This window comes from Clupea harengus, chromosome 4 (assembly GCF_900700415.2).
Source record: "Clupea harengus chromosome 4, Ch_v2.0.2, whole genome shotgun sequence".
Lineage (NCBI taxonomy): Eukaryota > Metazoa > Chordata > Actinopteri > Clupeiformes > Clupeidae > Clupea > Clupea harengus.
In genome coordinates, this window is record NC_045155.1 from 7,483,697 (window position 1) to 7,501,196 (window position 17,500).

General features: G+C 46.0%; 2 protein-coding genes across 4 annotated transcripts in view; both read left to right on the forward strand.

Annotated features, from left to right (window-relative positions):
- lamb2l (laminin, beta 2-like) overlaps nt 1–12,243 on the forward strand; it is a 47,700-nt gene extending 35,457 nt beyond the window's left edge. For both annotated transcript variants that reach the window (XM_031565965.1, XM_031565964.2), the window contains exons 18-35: nt 1,074–1,194; nt 1,703–1,895; nt 2,614–2,757; nt 3,032–3,263; nt 3,761–3,924; nt 4,334–4,558; nt 4,982–5,196; nt 5,559–5,655; nt 5,960–6,332; nt 6,431–6,615; nt 6,993–7,240; nt 7,705–7,920; nt 8,630–8,774; nt 9,100–9,307; nt 9,568–9,709; nt 10,015–10,191; nt 10,486–10,645; nt 10,996–12,243. In XM_031565965.1, the coding sequence (XP_031421825.1) occupies nt 1,074–1,194; nt 1,703–1,895; nt 2,614–2,757; nt 3,032–3,263; nt 3,761–3,924; nt 4,334–4,558; nt 4,982–5,196; nt 5,559–5,655; nt 5,960–6,332; nt 6,431–6,615; nt 6,993–7,240; nt 7,705–7,920; nt 8,630–8,774; nt 9,100–9,307; nt 9,568–9,709; nt 10,015–10,191; nt 10,486–10,645; nt 10,996–11,132 (3,382 nt within the window). In that variant the 3' untranslated portion in view covers nt 11,133–12,243. The remainder of the gene's footprint in view (nt 1–1,073; nt 1,195–1,702; nt 1,896–2,613; nt 2,758–3,031; nt 3,264–3,760; nt 3,925–4,333; nt 4,559–4,981; nt 5,197–5,558; nt 5,656–5,959; nt 6,333–6,430; nt 6,616–6,992; nt 7,241–7,704; nt 7,921–8,629; nt 8,775–9,099; nt 9,308–9,567; nt 9,710–10,014; nt 10,192–10,485; nt 10,646–10,995) is intronic.
- A 1,219-nt stretch (nt 12,244–13,462) lies between these two features.
- Nucleotides 13,463–17,500, forward strand: part of lamb2 (laminin, beta 2 (laminin S)) — a 37,420-nt gene continuing 33,382 nt past the window's right edge. For both annotated transcript variants that reach the window (XM_031565966.2, XM_012830750.3), the window contains exons 1-2: nt 13,463–13,612; nt 13,813–13,880. In XM_031565966.2, coding sequence (XP_031421826.1) covers nt 13,850–13,880 — 31 coding nt within the window. In that variant the 5' untranslated portion in view covers nt 13,463–13,612; nt 13,813–13,849. The remainder of the gene's footprint in view (nt 13,613–13,812; nt 13,881–17,500) is intronic.

Consider the following 17,500-nt stretch of genomic DNA (forward strand, 5'->3'; position numbering starts at 1 on the left):
TTTCAGCCCCAGAATGCACCTGCTTTAGTAACACATGATACAGTGACTCCGCCGCCAGCCAAAAAAAAGCCTAGGATCCTAGCAAATGAAGCAAAGACAGTAGGCTAACTGTAAATCCAGCATTCGTTGTATGAGACTCACTACAAGAGCGAGGAACTGACACAAGTCCAACCCAGAGGTGGGAGGAAGCGGGTTCAGCGAGTTCACTCCAGATTAATTATAGAGGGTGTCCGCAGATTAACCCGGATAAAGCTGCGCCAAAAGATAAGGCCCCAGATACAGGGCCGGCCAGCGGAGCGGCAGTCTCACGGGAAAAGAAGGTGTCTTGAGATTGTTGTTTTTCTTTCCTTTCGTTGAGTTTACAGCTTCTGTTTAGAGAGTCGGGGCCTCCGTGACCTTGCCTGACTGCTAGGATGCTTACTCTTCCACTGCCAGCCTTTTCAACCTAAATGTAAATAGACAAAAAAAAATTCCGAATAGCTTCTGATTACCATAGATGCACCTTGTAGGGTATCCTGCAACACTTCCACCTAAAGGTTAATTAGTGCTGTCAGTAATGAGAGGTAATGAGTTCTGCATTTGCACATGCATCTCTAACACCTGTCTGAAGTATCGTGGAGATGTCCTCATTTGGAGGGGTGAATCTGACTTGAGGTCTGTGGTCTTGAGTTTGTGCAGAAGCAGTTAATGAACCAGCTCATCACATCAGGGAGACTGGGCCTTGTGTTTGTTTGAGTGCATGTGTGTCTGTGTGTGTGTGTGAGATAGAGAGAGAGTTGCCTGCTTGTTGTAACTAGAATTCTTTTGTATAGCCTTTCCCCTCTGTGTGGCTCAGTTTAATTAAAGATTTCCTCATGTTTCAAACTTTGTTTGACATTGTTTTGGCCCCGGGCTCAACGACAAAAGCACAGAGAGCATAATACAATATATTTAGCATTTACTTTGAACTCATCCCACATCTTATCAGTAAGCTGTAAAAAAACAGAAGAATACCTCACTCAGTAGACATGTCTCCAGTGTTGTGACAGGTGTGTTTCCATGCCAACCTCATCCCCCATGCCAACCACTTCCAGGCACGTCATGATGCCCCGTCCCTTCTGCTTCGAGCCCGAGAACCGCTACACCATGGCCATCCGCTTCCAGCGCCACAGAGTGACCCATCACCACCTCACTGCATCCATCCTGATTGACTCGGTTAGGCCCAGTTATGGTCTCTCTCTCTTTCTCTCTCTTCCTCCCTTTCTCTCCCTCTCTTTCTCTCTTTTCCTCCCTCTCTCTCTCTGACACACACACATACATGGTTGACTTGGTTAGGCCCAGTTAACTGTGGACATATTCACCTCATTTAAAGAATTAAAGAAATAACTTTATAAACAGAAAAACAGAAATGAAATGCTTTTCGGTTGAGTTTAGTGTAAGCCTTGTCGCTCAGCATTGCCTATGCAATATTACAGCTTGACTGCCAGGTGTGCTGCACATGCTCAGTTCAGGTGGATCCAGGGAAGAGGTCCTGTTCAGAAGTCTGTGTCTGATAGTAGCTGTTACTGCCACCTAGTGGTGAACTAGAGCACATCCATGAAGAATGTCAAAATCTTTTTGTCCTGGTGAAAGACTGTACAGTGAGGTACAATTCCTGTATTCATCTCCACCTCCTATCTCTCTCTCTCTCTCTCTCTCTCTTTCTCTCCACACCTCCTTCCAGCTGGTCCTGATCCCCAAGTACGAGGAGCTCCCAGGGTTCAGTGGGAGCGACTCGTTGGCCGAGCACCGGCGTGATGAGATGTCGCGTTACATGTGTGTGGAGTCCTTCCTGGCCACACCCATGCCCCCACTGGCTGAGATGTGCACCAAACTCATCTGCAGCCTCTCGGCCATCATGCACAACGGCGCCCTGCGTGAGTCAACACACACACACACACACACACACACACATTGATGGTTATGGTTAATGGTGAAGGTATTTAGCAGAAACTTTTGTCCAAAGTGACTTAAAAAAAACACTGGAAAAGAAACATTACACACAACAAAGTATCAATTTAATTTCAAATTTTGCATTTATACACACACACACTCACGCACACACACACAAACACACACACAGACAGTTTGGTAGGGCAGACTTCAGGAGACATCTCAGAGCTCCATTCAGACAGCTGTTTCATTCACTGCATTCAGACAGACTTACTAGAGGGCTTATGAGGGCTTATGCTCCTCATCCATCCAGTGAAGTATTGTATTGTATTAAAGTAAAAATACTGGTTTGGTCCCTCTAACTGATATATTATTACATATCACTGATCATTAGATCATTAATACTGAAGCATTAGTGTGTAAGCAACATGTTGTAGAGTGTACCTCAAAATTTTACTTAATCACAGTACTTGAGGAAACGTCTTTAGTTACTTTCCACCACTGAATCAATAATGTGAACTCCGAAGAGAGGATAAATTGACAGTGCTTTTTTCTGTTTCTTTTCTTTGCATGTTTCTCTCTTCCCCCTTCACACACACACACACACACACTCCCTCTCTCTCTCTCTCTCTCTCTCTCTCTTCTCTTCCCCCTCCTCCCACACAAACGCTCTCTCTCTCTCCCTCCCTATGGGCCCCTCAGCCTGTCACTGTGACCCTCAGGGTTCACTGGACAGTGAGTGTGAGCGGGTCGGAGGTCAGTGCCACTGTAAGCCCAACGTGATTGGCCGGCGCTGTGACCAGTGTGCTCCAGGGACCTATGGATTTGGACCATATGGCTGCATTGGTGAGACTGATTGGTGTTTTGTTTGTCTGTAAATCTGTCCACCAGCCATATGCAAGTTTCAAAGATCATATAGGATGTAAGAACCATACTGATATCAGGCATCATTATCAAACGGCATTATAAACCTTCTCTGAGCAGTGTTACATGTAACACTAGAAATATCCATACAGCTAACTCATATATTATCTATGATATCATATGACATATGATATGATGAATCAAGTTCATGTCTCACCGCATATCTCACCCACTCTCCCTGACCCCCCCTCCCCAGCTTGTGAATGCCACCCCAGTGGCTCCCAGGGGCACCAGTGCGACCCCCACACCGGGCAGTGCCCGTGCACACAGGGGGCGATGGGGCGGCAGTGCTCTGACTGCCAGCCCGGCCAGTGGGGCTTCCCCAGCTGCAGGCCCTGCCAGTGTAACGGGCACGCAGACACGTGCGACCCCGTCACAGGCGCCTGCCACCAGTGCAGAGACTACACCCACGGATACCAGTGTGAAAGGTAAGGCTGGGTGTAGCCATAGGGCCCTATAAACTGTGTCTAATAAACTATGAACCCTTCATACTTATAAACTGTGTCTAATAAACTGTTAACCCTTCACACTTATAAACTGTGTCTAATAAACTATTAAGTATTATGATCGTGTGAATACTGATTGGTTGCCAAGGAAACTGTCTAAGAGTTACAGATGTACTGGTGTCACAGCTAATGATGACGCCTGTGAAGTCTCAGAGAGTTTCACATATAGAAGTTTGTAATTATAACCTTTTAAGTGACCCTCATTAAAAAAATGTATGACCTTTAAAGTTCGATTGCGCCGGTCAGTCTCTTTGTGTTATAGAAGTTCTCTTCTCTGAGTATACTGCTTGCAGTTTTACTTGAGGGCAGCATTGACAGATTCTTTTTTGCTGGTCGTCACAGAGGTGTAGCACATCCTGTTTGTAATGAAGGAGCTGCCACTCTCCCAGCATCCTCTCTGACTGTCCCCCCTGCTTCAGGTGCACGAACGGTTTCTACGGCAACCCGGTGCTGGGGTCAGGAGAGCACTGTCGGCCGTGCCCATGCCCCGGCAACCCTGGCAGCGACCACTCCAACGGAGACTCCTGCTATGCCGACCACGCCTCCAACCAGATCATCTGCAACTGCATACAGGGCTACGCAGGTAAGTGTCCGCCCGCATGAAATGAGAGCGTCTGCAAAATAAATCAACTGCAATAAATTAACTGATCTGATTCCTTTTATATGAAAATCACGAAAGATAGGACGCCACATATTTCACATTTCACATAGTGTTTGCTCGATCCTTCCGAGATTTCAATACAATTGACCTGATGTCAGGAGCATCTGAGAGTTAGCATCAGACTAGTCACACACTGGAGGGAGGCATCAGGGGCATCTGAGAGTTAGTGCAAGATTAGCACCAAATTATGATAATCAGAAAACTGAGACTGAGAGTCACTGTTAGATTATCGTAGCAGCCAGATCTTATGGGATTAGGACTGGGGGGCTGTTGCTTACCCTCCTCTTGATCTGATTGACATGTATGCTCTCTCTCTGCCACCCTCTCTCAGGCTCCCGCTGTGACCGCTGCGCCCCTGGTTACTACGGCGACCCTGAGCGCCCAGGAGGCGAGTGCCGCCTGTGTCAGTGCAGCGGCAACACCGACCCCCAGGACCCCGATGCGTGTGACCCCCACACCGGCCAGTGCCTCAAGTGCCTGTACAACACCGACGGCTACTCCTGTTCCGAGTGCAAGCACGGTTACTACGGCAACGCCCTGGTACAGGACTGCAGGCGTGAGTAGAGCCGGCACCAGCTGGCATGACTGTGTGCAGGCTGATGACACCTGTTTGTTGAGAACAGAGTGTGTCTTTTGGATGACATTTGACATTGAAAACAAAGAGAAGAGATGAGGGCATGACGTGTTACACCAAGGAGTAGAATGTCAACAAATATGTTACCACCAACACATACATACATGTATTTCTTTGGATAGTATTGAGTTTAGGCTAATAGGATCAAGTTTAATCAATCAATAATATTACTAAATCAAGTGTGTTTTTTAGGATAATCGATTGGTAATTATTGTTGAAAAGTGAAGGTCAGTTACACACGTAATATCAAACCACCTCTCAATTGCTGTGTGGAAAGTCTGCGGTTCTCTGTGAACGATTAAATATTAACATACAACATTTTCATGTGTGTGTGGTTTGCTGCAGGCTGCACGTGTGTGACCTCTGGCACACGTCCTGAGTACTGCGGTGACGGCCTGTGCCACTGTGACCGGCAGACGGGGGCCTGCCCGTGCCGACGCAACATCGAGGGGCACAACTGCGACCAGTGCGCCCCCAACCATTGGAATTTTGGCACGGACTGGGGCTGTGAACCCTGTGATTGCCACCCTCAGCATGCCCTGAGTCCCCACTGTAACATGGTACCGCATCACACGCCAGCCTGAAAGGCCATCTAACAACTGCCACAGACCTATCGTAACGGTGTCAATTATTGGACGGCGTGTGTTATTGGCAAACGTTCGCGTTGTCATGTTAATCCATTATTAAACTGAAGTTATAGATTGTTTATCCATTATTAAATTTAGCATTTTGATTGTTTAACAGAGTGGCCGATGTTTGACACTGTCCGATAACTGACATAGCTACGATAGTCTGGCTGCCTTTGTTTATGCTGTTGTATTCACTGGAACATTCTTAAGGAATGTTCTAGTATTTATGCGAGCATGGTTTGTGATGTTATCAGTTGCTCGATACTTACATTATTTGTTTTTTGTGTTGGCAGTTTACTGGTCAGTGCCACTGTCAGTCCGGCTTTGGAGGGAAGCAGTGCACAGAGTGTGAGCAGCTGCACTGGGGTGATCCCCGCCAGGAATGTAAAGGTAAGATCATAGCACCTGACCAGGCATCAGCAGAGCAACATCTAAATGACCGACTTTTTCTCAGAAACACCAACATTAAAGGCAGTAAAGTAACATGACTTTCCAAACATACCCTGTTCCTACTCTTTTCAATTGTAATAACTGGTTGCAGAACTTCTACTAGTCAAGCAAATTGACCTGTCTGTCTGTTTCTCTGTCTGTTAATCTCTACTGATCAAACTGATCAATCTACTGTATCTGTCCAATTTATGGTATTAACACATTTGTTCTTTCTCTCCCGCTCTCCCTCTCTCCTTTTCTCCAGAGTGTAACTGCCACCCGCTGGGCTCGGAGTCTGCTCAGTGTGACCACGTGACGGGCGTGTGTGAGTGCAGAGAGGGGGCGACTGGGCGCCAGTGTGACGAGTGCGCCCGCGGCTACAGCGGCGCGTTCCCCAAGTGTGTGCCCTGCCACCCCTGCTTCCAGCTGTGGGACGACATTGTGTGCCAGCTCCGCCGCGACCTCGACCACATCCGGAACAAGGTCGACATGATCCTGGAGACGGGCATAATGCCAGGTGTGAGTGATGCCCGCATCCAGGACCTGGAGAGGAAGCTGAATAGGGTGCGAGACCTGATCAAGGACGGGGACCACGAGCGGATTTACTTCCTCGTCGCCCAGTCCGTCGATGACCTGAGGTAACGTGTGTTGACAATGCCTTTTGTAGCCAGAAGATGACAATGTCTAATTGAGTGTACTTAACTATACTTATAATCCCATCCATTTGATGCCACAGGGCAGAGATAGCTTTGACAGACGGACGTTTGATGGCAACAACCAAGGACCTGAATCAGGTGAACGAAAAGGACAGACACTTGAGACAGAACTTGACCAGCATGGAGCAGGAGCTCAAAGACCTGAACGCCACCCTGGCCAGCCATCGCAGACAGGTGGAGGACTACCTCAGCGGAGGGTTCGCAGGTACAGAAAGGATCAAACCAATCCTAACCATAGCACTGTTACTATTATGAGTGAGTACGTAAAATAATTACAGGTCATGTACACACAGATAGATTGCCTTGTCATTCCTGATATCACGTCAGTCAGTCACTCAAACAGTAATACTGATGCAAAAAGCAACGCTGAGAATGACGAGGCAGCAGGTAGTATCCTTATTGCAGCTCATAGCTCAATAGAGGCAGTAAAAGAGCAGAAGTGAAGTAAACTAAAAACATAATGCCATTACGCAATGTGCGTCAGCAAATAGAGATACAGAGAGATACAGAGAGAGAGAGAGAAACACACAGACTTGCCATCTGCTCACACATTCATGTACACCTGTGTGTGTCTGTCCTCAGATCAGTTTGAGAAAGTGAAGCGCTACTACCGGGAGTCCCAGGAGGCCGAGCGGCAGTGCAACGCGTCCGTGTCGGGCCCCGAGAGCCCCGTGGGGGAGTCCCGCCGCACGCGCACAGAGACCGAGGACCTGCTGGACAAGAGCAGAGACCGCTTCCTGCGCACAGTCGCCGCCCACAAGAAGTCCCTGTCCGAGCTGGACACCAAAGCCCACGAGGTGGACAGGAAGGTCCACCACCTCAGTCATAAGGTGAGGTCATCAGCACAAGACACGATCAACAGTTTTCTGTGGCCGCACTGGTCGTGTAAGTAAGTAAGTTACGTTAAGGCGTCTACTTACTGCAGTTGTGAAAAGTAATATTCACCTTTCAGTTTAGCACTGCTTTCAGTTTAGCACTGCTTTAATACGCTGTTATGGGAATTAACTCGTAGTGATGTTCAAAGAGCTCAAGGAGGCAGTTCAGTGACTGTAACATTTTTATTTTGCTGGGAAGGGAAGTATGTCAGAAATGTTTCTTAATGACAGGTAGTATTTCACTTGTGTTACTCTTACATGACAGGTGTAAGTCCTTTTTGCACTAGTTCAAATGAGTCAGCTGAACTGGTTATGACCTCGTGCTGTGGCCTTTAATGTCTCATAGTCTGTCTGTCTGACTCTCTACTTCCTCATGGGTTGATTTCCCTGGTTTTGATGATGACCTGTGTTCCTCTCAGGTGTGTGGTGGCCATAGCAACGCCAGTGCCAATGGGAGCTGCCCAGACAGCCCGTGCGGGGGCGCTGGTTGCCGTGACGAGGAGAACCAGCGGGTGTGCGGTGGAGCGGGCTGTAACGGCACCATGAGTGCTGCCACCGGGGCGCTGGCACTGGCCAAAGACGCCAGCGGCAACCTGACAGTTATCAGTTCAGAACTGCAGAGCATGTCCAAGAAGGTGTGTGTGTGTGTGTGTGTGTGTGTGTGTGTGTGTGTGTGTGTGTGTGTGTGTGTGTGTGTGTGTGTGTGTGTGTGTGTATGTGAGAGAGTGTGTGTGTGTGTGTTTGTGTTTGTGTGTGTGTGTGTGTGTGTGTGTGTGTGTGTGTGTGTGTGTGTGTGTGTGTGTGTGTGTGTGTGTGTGAGAGTGTGAGTGTGTGTGTGTGTGTGAGTGCCTGTGAGTGTATGTTTTTGTTGTGTGATCTCTCATCCAGTAACTAACCCTAGGTACACATTCTGTTCACACCCCGTCAGTCTGAACTTTATAGCCCTTCCCTTTCCTAATGTATGCATATGTACGCATGTGTGTGTGTGTGTGCGTGTTTGTGTGTCTGTGTGTGTGTGGGAGTGCCTGTGAGTGTGTGTTTTTGTTGTGTGATCTCTCATCCAGTAACTAACCCTAGGTACACATTCTGTTCACACCCCATCAGTCTGAACTTTATAGCCCTTCCCTCTCCTAATGTATGCATATGTGTGTGTGTGTGTGTGTGTGTGTGTGAGTATGTGTATGGGTATGTGTGTGTGTGTGTGTGTGTGTGTGTGTGTGTGTGTGTGTGTGTGTGTGTGTGTGTGTGTGTATGTGTGTGTATGTTCCTTTATCTATTTTATATTTGCACCCCACGATATGTTGAAGATCAATCCCACTTATTCTTCACGTACCACCCCCACAGCTTCATGATGTTCTACTGATGACTCAGGACGTGAAGACCCAAGCCATGACTACTTTGGTTAAAGCCCGGGAGAAGAAGGACACCTTTGTGAAAAACAACAATGACCTCAAAGACTTCATTCAGAAGATCAGAGACTTTTTGACCGGTAGGTCGTATCTGCACTGCTGTTGGCTGCTAATACTGTACTGTGATATACACAGCGTTTGCTAAGTGATGCCTAAGCTCCTAGTTCTGTTTCATATTTCATGTTTTTCACCGTTGAAACTAGACTGAAGGCCATTATCTACAACTGGAATGTATTGTTTCATTTTAATTTCATATCCACACTGTGGATTAAAGAGTTACAACAGTAATAACGGCATCACTGTCCAAATATTGCTGTGTACTGTACAAACTAGACTGTCGGTGGTGTCGTCATTCTTGTTGAAGACCCCCCCCCATCACATGGTCCTGTTTATGTGTCTGTGTAGAGGAAGGAGCTGATCCCGAGAGCATTGAGAAGGTGGCCCAGCAGGTCCTGGCTATCTCCCTGCCGGTGAACAGGACAATCATGGACAACCTGGTCGACCAGATCAAAGACATCATTGTCAATCTGACAGACGTGGAGGCCGTGTTCAACCGCACCTCTGAGGAGCTTCAGAAGGCCAAGGACCTGCTGAACAGAGCACACGATGCCAAGTAAGAATATAGTTATATATTTTTTTTTTTACTGAATGGATTTCTATCTTTATACAAGCATAATCACAATAAATGAACAATTAAGAAAATGAAGATTATTTGAGATCTTTGCAATCTGAGGTTCTAATTGGATTGGATTCAATTTATTGTCATTGCACAGAGTACAGGTACAGAGGCAACGAAATGTAAATACAGGGGCAACGAAATGTAAATTGACATCGCTAAGATTGCTAATGCACCTGATGTGTGTGCTTCTGTAGGGGTCGGGCTGAGGGGATCAAAGATGCGGTTAATGAGACCAAAACCGCCCTGAGTGCCTCTGAGAAGGCCATAGAGAAAGCCAAGAACGCAACAGAGACGGCCATGAACAACCTCAACAGCACCAGAGAAGCCACTGCCACGGTACAGTGAATATGTCGTGAACTTTTTGTTTTCCCACGCGTTTTCATTTCTTATGTAGGTTGTTATAACTCACACCAGCATATGTACGTGCATGCATTTTGTGACCTGGCTAGTGATAGCTTTACTACTCCCTCAGTGTTTTCAGAATCCCTGACCTTGGCCATAGTCAGACAATGTCATACTCTACCTGTAATCACACCTGCTCTTGAAAGAAGAGGAAATGTCCTGTGTAGACCATCCTGTATCCCTCTCTTTCTAATGAATCTGTTTCTCTTGCTCACTTCTCTGTGGCAATCTCTTATCAGGTGGAGGAGAAACTAGCTGAGTTGGAGGGGAAGCAGATGGACGCCATGATGCGATTGGCCAGGCTTTCTGAGGAGATCGAGGCACTGAAGAACAAAACTGAGCTGAACAGGGAGATGGCCAATGAGGCCAAGGCCCATGCAGACAACGCCACAGAGGCAGCCGACGGACTGAATGAGGTGTGTTTGTGTGTGCGTGTTCGTGTGTGTGTGTGTGTGGTTGTGTATATTTCTGTGTGTTTGGATGTCTCTGTTCCCATGTCCCATGTCCCTACCTGTTTACAGTGCATGCTCTTGCGTGTACCTGAATATGTGTGTATATATATATGTGAGTGTATATGTGTGTACAGTTCAACATGTGAATCCTTGGTCTATGTCCCTGAGGTTCTACTGTTTCACCCTAAAGATAAGTTGCGCATAGCTTTTTTCTAACCACAAATGTCCACCATTTGTCTCCTTCTTTGCCCCTCCAAGGGTCTGAGCGAGGCAGAGGAGCTCTACGACAAGCTGACCAAGAAGGTGGAATCCCTGGGTGGCAGCGCCGCAGGCAACATCAACCAGAGGGCCCAAGACATGAAGAAAGAGGCCGAGGACCTGCTGAGGAGAGCCACTACTGGTCTGGACAAGTTAAAGAGTATGTGTCTGAGGGATTCTACGTCATTAGGCCTATGTCAGCGTCGCCAACGCTCACACTTTTGGCATGAGTCCACAGTATGCTTGTAGCCACTTCCAAAGTGGCATATAGTATAATGAAGCCTATAGCTCTGAGAGGTTGGTCTCCTGAAATGAAACGCCTGAGGTGGTTTGTTTTGGAGCATGCCATGCCCTACTGTTCTAGTCTCTGTCAAAAAGACTTTCCTCAGTATATTCTGAAGAAGGCATTTGGGTAATTCTATTCCATTTTCAAACAATGCATTTGAGTAATTCTATTCCATTTCTGAAGCATGCCTTTGAGTAATTCCGTGTTCCGTGTTCTGTGTGCAGGCCTTGAGAAGAAGTTTAAGAGGAACGAGCGGAAGATGCAGGAGCAGCGTAACGAGCTGACGGAGCTGGAGCGCAACGTGACCAAAGTGAGGGAGCACATCCGAGAGCAGGCTCAGAGATACAGCCAGTGCACTTAAACCACACACCCCCCCCCCAATGCTGCTACTAGCCAATCAGCACCTCAAGACACAGCAGGAGACCACAACTCTTAACGGACTAGAATGTTACCACTTAAAGCCAGTGTTGTCATACTGTTGACATAGTCAAGGGATTTTACCCTGTATTGTTATATGTACTGTAATGCCACAATGTAAGCTTCCCAAAATGATACTGACACAACAGAATAAGTTGATTCTTAGTTTGATTTATTTTTTCTATAAATCAAAGACTTGAAATGCCAGTTTAGCCAACCACACGTCTTCACTTTTATGATACACTGGACGCTGGGTAACTGGGAATGAAAAGCTAATTAGCTGCTGATAAGTTTAGATGAAACCACAGAGAGGTGAGGGCAGGGGATAGCTAGGGAAGGGGCAGGGACGTACACCGTTAAGAAATCATCAATCATAACTTCCCATGCTCATACTAATACGTGTTTGTTTGTCTGCTGTACATGTGACTGAAACATAAGATTGTGTATGCCAGGGTAAGACAGTAGGCCTTTTTCTTTTCTCTGACCTACTCTGGATGTGTATTGTATGAGTGCAGTAATATTACAATGTGGTGTTTTTGCCAGTGTCCCGAGCAGTGATGCACTTCACACGTCACTGATATATGTATGCAGTAAATGAGATTTACCTGAGGTTTTTTCCTGTGGGGAATATATGTTTGAGGATAAAAAAGTATCATAAAGGGGGGTTTAAATGGTTTTCATTCATACTTTTATATATATATTTTTTTCCATTACATTCCCAAATGCACTTGAATAATATTTCAATTCTAAAAAAGATTGCTGAGTACTCCTACAGCAAATGACTATAGAAATGGGTACATAGTCAACATTGTGTTTTACACTGCAGACATTCTATGTCAAAGAATAAAGAGAGAATCTGTGTGAGACCAAAAGGAAGGCCAAGCAAGCCACCAGCGAGACACACACACACACACACACTCACACACACTCACACAAACACACTCACACATATATTTAGGTATGAACACTTCAACACAAATAAGTTCATATACATTTCTGCTGTTTAAATGTCACTCAAGGTTTATGAAAAATAAATGAATATGCCTGTTGGATAACTTCTGTTGTTGGTGATTTCATATTACATATATCAATATCAGGTTTCAACACTAGAGAGTGCTACAGCTCAGTCTCCATTCATGTCGTCACTGTCGTCTCCCAAGTTCAGTCAGCCTCTTTCGGTAATCCTGTTTGCCAAGGGCTTCTCTCCCTCTCCTCTCTGGCCTGGATGAGTGCTCTTATCTGACCACAGTAACTTCAGTCAGCCATGGGACTTAACCTTGCATTAACACGTTACACTCAAAGAGAGCTAATGGTATAGCCCCTCCCCCACCTCAATGCTGTGTTACCAGCGACTGTGCCGAGTCATTGCACTGTGATAACAATAACTGCAGTTACCAGAGCACTTGATCTTGAGTGAGCGTGCCTCCATATCACTTGGTTTCTAAATCAGCTCTAAATCAGTTGAAAAGACCCAGCTCAGTTACAATGTTTCTCAGGTTCTCACAGTTTAACAAAGGGGCACTGTAAGAGGGACTGAGAGTGAGAGTGAGAGAGAGGAGGGTGGGTTTAATAACAACAATACTTTTTCTTATAAGCTCCATCTTCTGAATAGGTGCTGCATATTGACGTAAAATTTAAGTTAAATGACATTGGAAAGTGGACAATAGTGTAATGGTAAGGATATCCAGTCACAAAGTAGATGCTTCAACATTATCATGGCCTTAATATTCTTGTGAAAGCACTGTGAGATATAGTGAAACAGATATAATATGTGGTCTTTTGGAATGTGTGTGTGTGTGTGTGTGTGTGTGTGTGTGTGTGTGTTTGTGTGTGTCTCTATGTCTCTGTGTGTGTGTGAGTGTATGTATGTGTGTGCATGTGTATGTGCTTGTGTGTGTTTGAGTTTACCAAGGCAGTGAAAAGAGACTATCAAGTCATGCAATGAAATGATTCCTGTTTCAGCACTTCCTCACTATAAACACTAATATTGTGGTGACCACAAAACCTGTAGTTTAATATTATACACAATATGGATTTATGTTGTACTCCAGTTGTTTGGGGGTTGCTGAAGTCATATTTTTGCAAAATGGTTAAGTAGATAAGAATCTGTCATAAGAATGGTAGATTAGCACATATACATATTTTGGCAAACTCAACATGCAAAAATTTGAGGATGTAACTTTGGACATGATTAAGCTCCCGTACCTCTCTACATTGAAGCGTGTGGGAGCGCATGGTTGAATCCGGTTTAGTGACGCTCCGCTGTGTCTTTTCGTACACGCCCCGCACGGCAGAACTTTTGCGAGTGCAGCAGACTTCAAATAACTCTGTGAGCGTTGTCCCACTGCAAATTCATCAACACGAGACCTTAATGGCTGCACTGTGAGGATTAGAAAAGCAAAGGAAAGAGCTTTGGCGGCAGTGGTGAGTGTCGATTTTAGACAGATATAACAAATGCCTTTCGTGGTCTGACATTTCGTACATATCTTTTATACATTTTACATTGTATTGCCAAGTAGACTTTCTCTCACTAACTCACAAACTAACTCTCACTGCAAGCTTTGTCTTAATATTATCGTGTTTTTTTTGTTGTAATAATCAAAAACTTGGATTCCATATTTCAGAGAAGTAAAGCGTCAAAGGATTGATGATCTGATAGCCATGCGCACGCTCGTGGCTGTGTTCGTTTGTGGTAAGTCTCTCTTTCATGAACTCCGCGCTCAGCATCATAGCGGATTTTTCCACAGTTTGTTTGAGTGTATTATTTTGGGATTAATAATCTCTGTTGTTCTATGATTTATTACAACGGGTGGTGGTTTACTGAACAGAACGGTTCACTGTAATGCTAGTCACAGCATATTAATAGGATATACATTATTGGATTAATGTTATGTTATTGTCTAAAATGATGGCCCTAAATCCGTGTGTGTTTTGGGTAGTGCGGAGGAACCATCATTCCCAGTTGGGATATACATTTTTCTTTGCGTCAGGTTACATGGAGCTTTTTAGAACTCCCCCAGCCTCTTTCTTTAAATGGCCAGTGTGTTACCCTATACTGCTGGCCCTTATATTTACAGCCACCCCGTGCCTTGCCACCCAGGGAGAGGCCACTTGGGTGGTGCTGATGGTGGGCAAAGAGCATGTACTAAAGAGAAGTGGAGAGACCTAGACTTTGATCCTCTCTTTATCTTCTCTGCAAGCTTGGCATCTTTTGTAGCCTTAGAATGTTACTGACATAATGTAAAGTTTAATATGATTAAGTGCTCTGTTGATCTAGACAAACCAGTGGAAATAAATTGCAGAAAATGGACACCATTTCTTCCAAAAACACAGGCCTTAGCATAAGTCAGTAGTTTGAGGGACACTGGTAACCCCTTACCCACTCTATAATGAAGCTGAACTCTTATCTTAAGGAAAATGATACAAAGTATTTGAGGGCAGGTACAAGTATTGCTGAATATTTTACCAAACACTACAAAAATGTGAAAAGTTCACTGAGGGCCGATGGAGAATTTGCTTTTTGGCTCCAATTCTCTGTGTGGCTTTTATGTGTATGTGAGGACAAACACATAGGCACAGCTTCCTATGATATCACCATTGTGCCTGTGTGTTTATATGTGTGTGTGTGTGTGTGTGTGTGTGTGTGTGTGTGTGTGTGTGTGTGTGTGTGTGTGTGTGTGTATGTGTAAGTGTATTTGAGTGTGCATCTGTGGTAATTAGGGTAAACTCTTTACTCTGTGTGGATTGTTAGTCTGCCGCAGAGCAGCTGTGGCTACTGATGTAGCTTACCACCACCGGTATGACTGTGTATGAATGACTACTGGACTCTGTAAAGCGACTTCGGGTATTTAGAGAAGCGCTATATAAGATTGAATGAATGATTAGGATTGTGTAGTCTCTGAGAATGGTGAGTCCACCTGTTGATAAGATAGTGTTTTCTCTTCGGTCACTGTGACATTTAAGTAGCCTTGCTTTACAGCCGTCCTAACAGCCCACACTAAAAGCAGCTTGGCTGTAGACACTGTCTGATTGGCCCCCCACGTGCTCCATTAGCAGGCTGCGTTCGTTCTGAAGGCCCTCGATTCTCTCTGCAAATTTATTTATTGGGGTGCTAAAAAGTGAAGATAGGGGTCAATAGGTGAAAATTAGAGGGGGGAGGGGTGATTATGCTGCCTTCTGCTGGATGTGCTGGATGGAGAAATGAAGCAGGAAGGTGTCATTGAGAGAAACGGCCAGTGTCAAAGAGAGGAGTACAGTGTCACACTGTGACAGGCAGACTGTGGGTGGCATTGATAAGGCACTGGGTAGGCATCACCGTGGAGACGCACACCCATCACTCGGTGCTTGTGGACTTTCTTATCTGTTTGCAAAGCCACTCTAGTTGTCAGATGTGTTGTGGAATACAGCCCCAGAGGTTATCAGTGGTGTGACCAGGGCCATTGAATGTACATGCGTCGCGTTTGTGGCAGGGGCCAGCTCTCACTCATTGAGCCGTCACTCACCGCTTCCTTCTTCCTGTTTCACTGGCTTTCACTTTTTCTTTTTATCCCATTCTTCCACCGCCGCCGCCAGCCATGGGCCTTTCTTATGCCTCTCTACTGGGAGGCTCTGGGTGGGGGTTGGGTAGGTCTCAGGGGGGATTTTCTTAGCATAAGAAGGTGTTTTTTGTGAGGGTGAGGGGTGAGTGTGTGACAAGGGGGTAGGTTAGTGGGGGTGGTGTGGTGTGGTTCTAGATTAGGGGATGCCATATATAGCTCTGTTCAGGGATTCTGATGGGATTGTTTGAAGCTCTGCTGCTTCACAGTAGACATCTCTCAGCCGTTTACTTTCTTTTATTTGTCATATCCTTTTATTCATGATTCGTCCTCTCTCTTGTCCATTTATCACCCTCTTCTACTTTATAGTAGCCTCTAACGTCTTACAACTCCATGACAACTTACTCTGTCTGGAAAGTTTCCACTATCTCCTGCTTCGACACTACCCTTTCTGGACCTCTGGTGTATCTCTATTATAACCTATGGAGCTCTGAGTTCCAGTGGCGTGCAGGTTATGGATCTGAGTCTGGTAGGAGGCCTCTCTGCTGGGAGCACGCAGACAAACAGGGAGCAGACAGGAGAGCGGGGAAGGGGGATGATGACCGAGTTATTTTGGAAATGTCTGGCCAGTGTCTCCCATGATGATAGTGAGTTGGGAGGTGGGGGAATAAGGTGGGGTGCTTTATGAGGTTTGGAGTCAGGATGGAAGGTGACGCCTCTGTTTTTTTACAAGTCACAGTAACAGTTGCCCCAGAGGATTAAAGCAAAGGCTCTCTTCTTAGATTGTAACTTGAAGTGGTGACCTCATGTACAGTTTTTTTTCTTTTGGAGCTGAAAGTGCTGCCAGCTCTCTTTAAAGTGTGTTATTGTCCTGCCGCAACAAGCAGTAGTGTGTGCCGTGTTCTCTAAAGTAATTGAAGAAAAGGACAAAACAACAGGGGGATTCAGGAAGGGGAGAGAAAAAATGGAGAAGTGTTTTTTGTTCGTAAAGCTCTTGAAAAGCCTCTGCTGGAAACAGCACCTGTGTGAAAAATGAATCCACTTGTCCACCCCCACCCCCTACTTCTCATCTCTGTAGCGCTCTGTTTACCTTTTACCTTTTTACCGCTCCCTCCTTCGTTCCCACCCCTCCATCTCCAGCCTCTGCAGTCTCTTTCTCTCTCTCCTCTCTCTCTCTCCATCTCTTTCTTTCACTTTCTACCTCTGTGCAGTGCCTCACTGTGACTTTCATTGCTCCTTAAGCCCCCCCTCTCTCTCCTCTCTCTCTCTCCTCTCTCTCTCTCTTTCTCTCTCTCCCTCTCTCTCTCCTCTCTCAGATGTGCGCAGAGCTTCGGTCGCCCCCTGAAATCCCCTCCTGGGAGCTGACTGGTGGGAGGGTTTGGTGGGGAACAGGCACAGACTGGTGCCCAGGGCGCCTACCGACATCCACAGAACTTTGAGCCGAGGAAATTCCGGAACAGGGGATTCTAGAACAATGGAGCGGTAGAAAAGTCAGGGGAGGGTGGAGGAGAGGTGAGGTGGAGAAGGAGGAGGAGGAGATGAGTGGAGAAGAGTGGGTGGAGAGAGAGAGAGAGAGAGAGAGAGAGAGAGTGGAGGGAAGGAACAGGTTTGTTTATAAAGGAGAGATGAATTAGGTTTCCATCCAGGGGAGAGAGTTAGGATCTGTGTGTATGAAAAGAGAAAGGTAAAAAAAAGATCAGAGAACTCCTGACACTCACTGACAGAGAGAGACAGAGAGAGAGACAGAGAGAGAGACAGAGTCAGAGAGAGAGAGAGA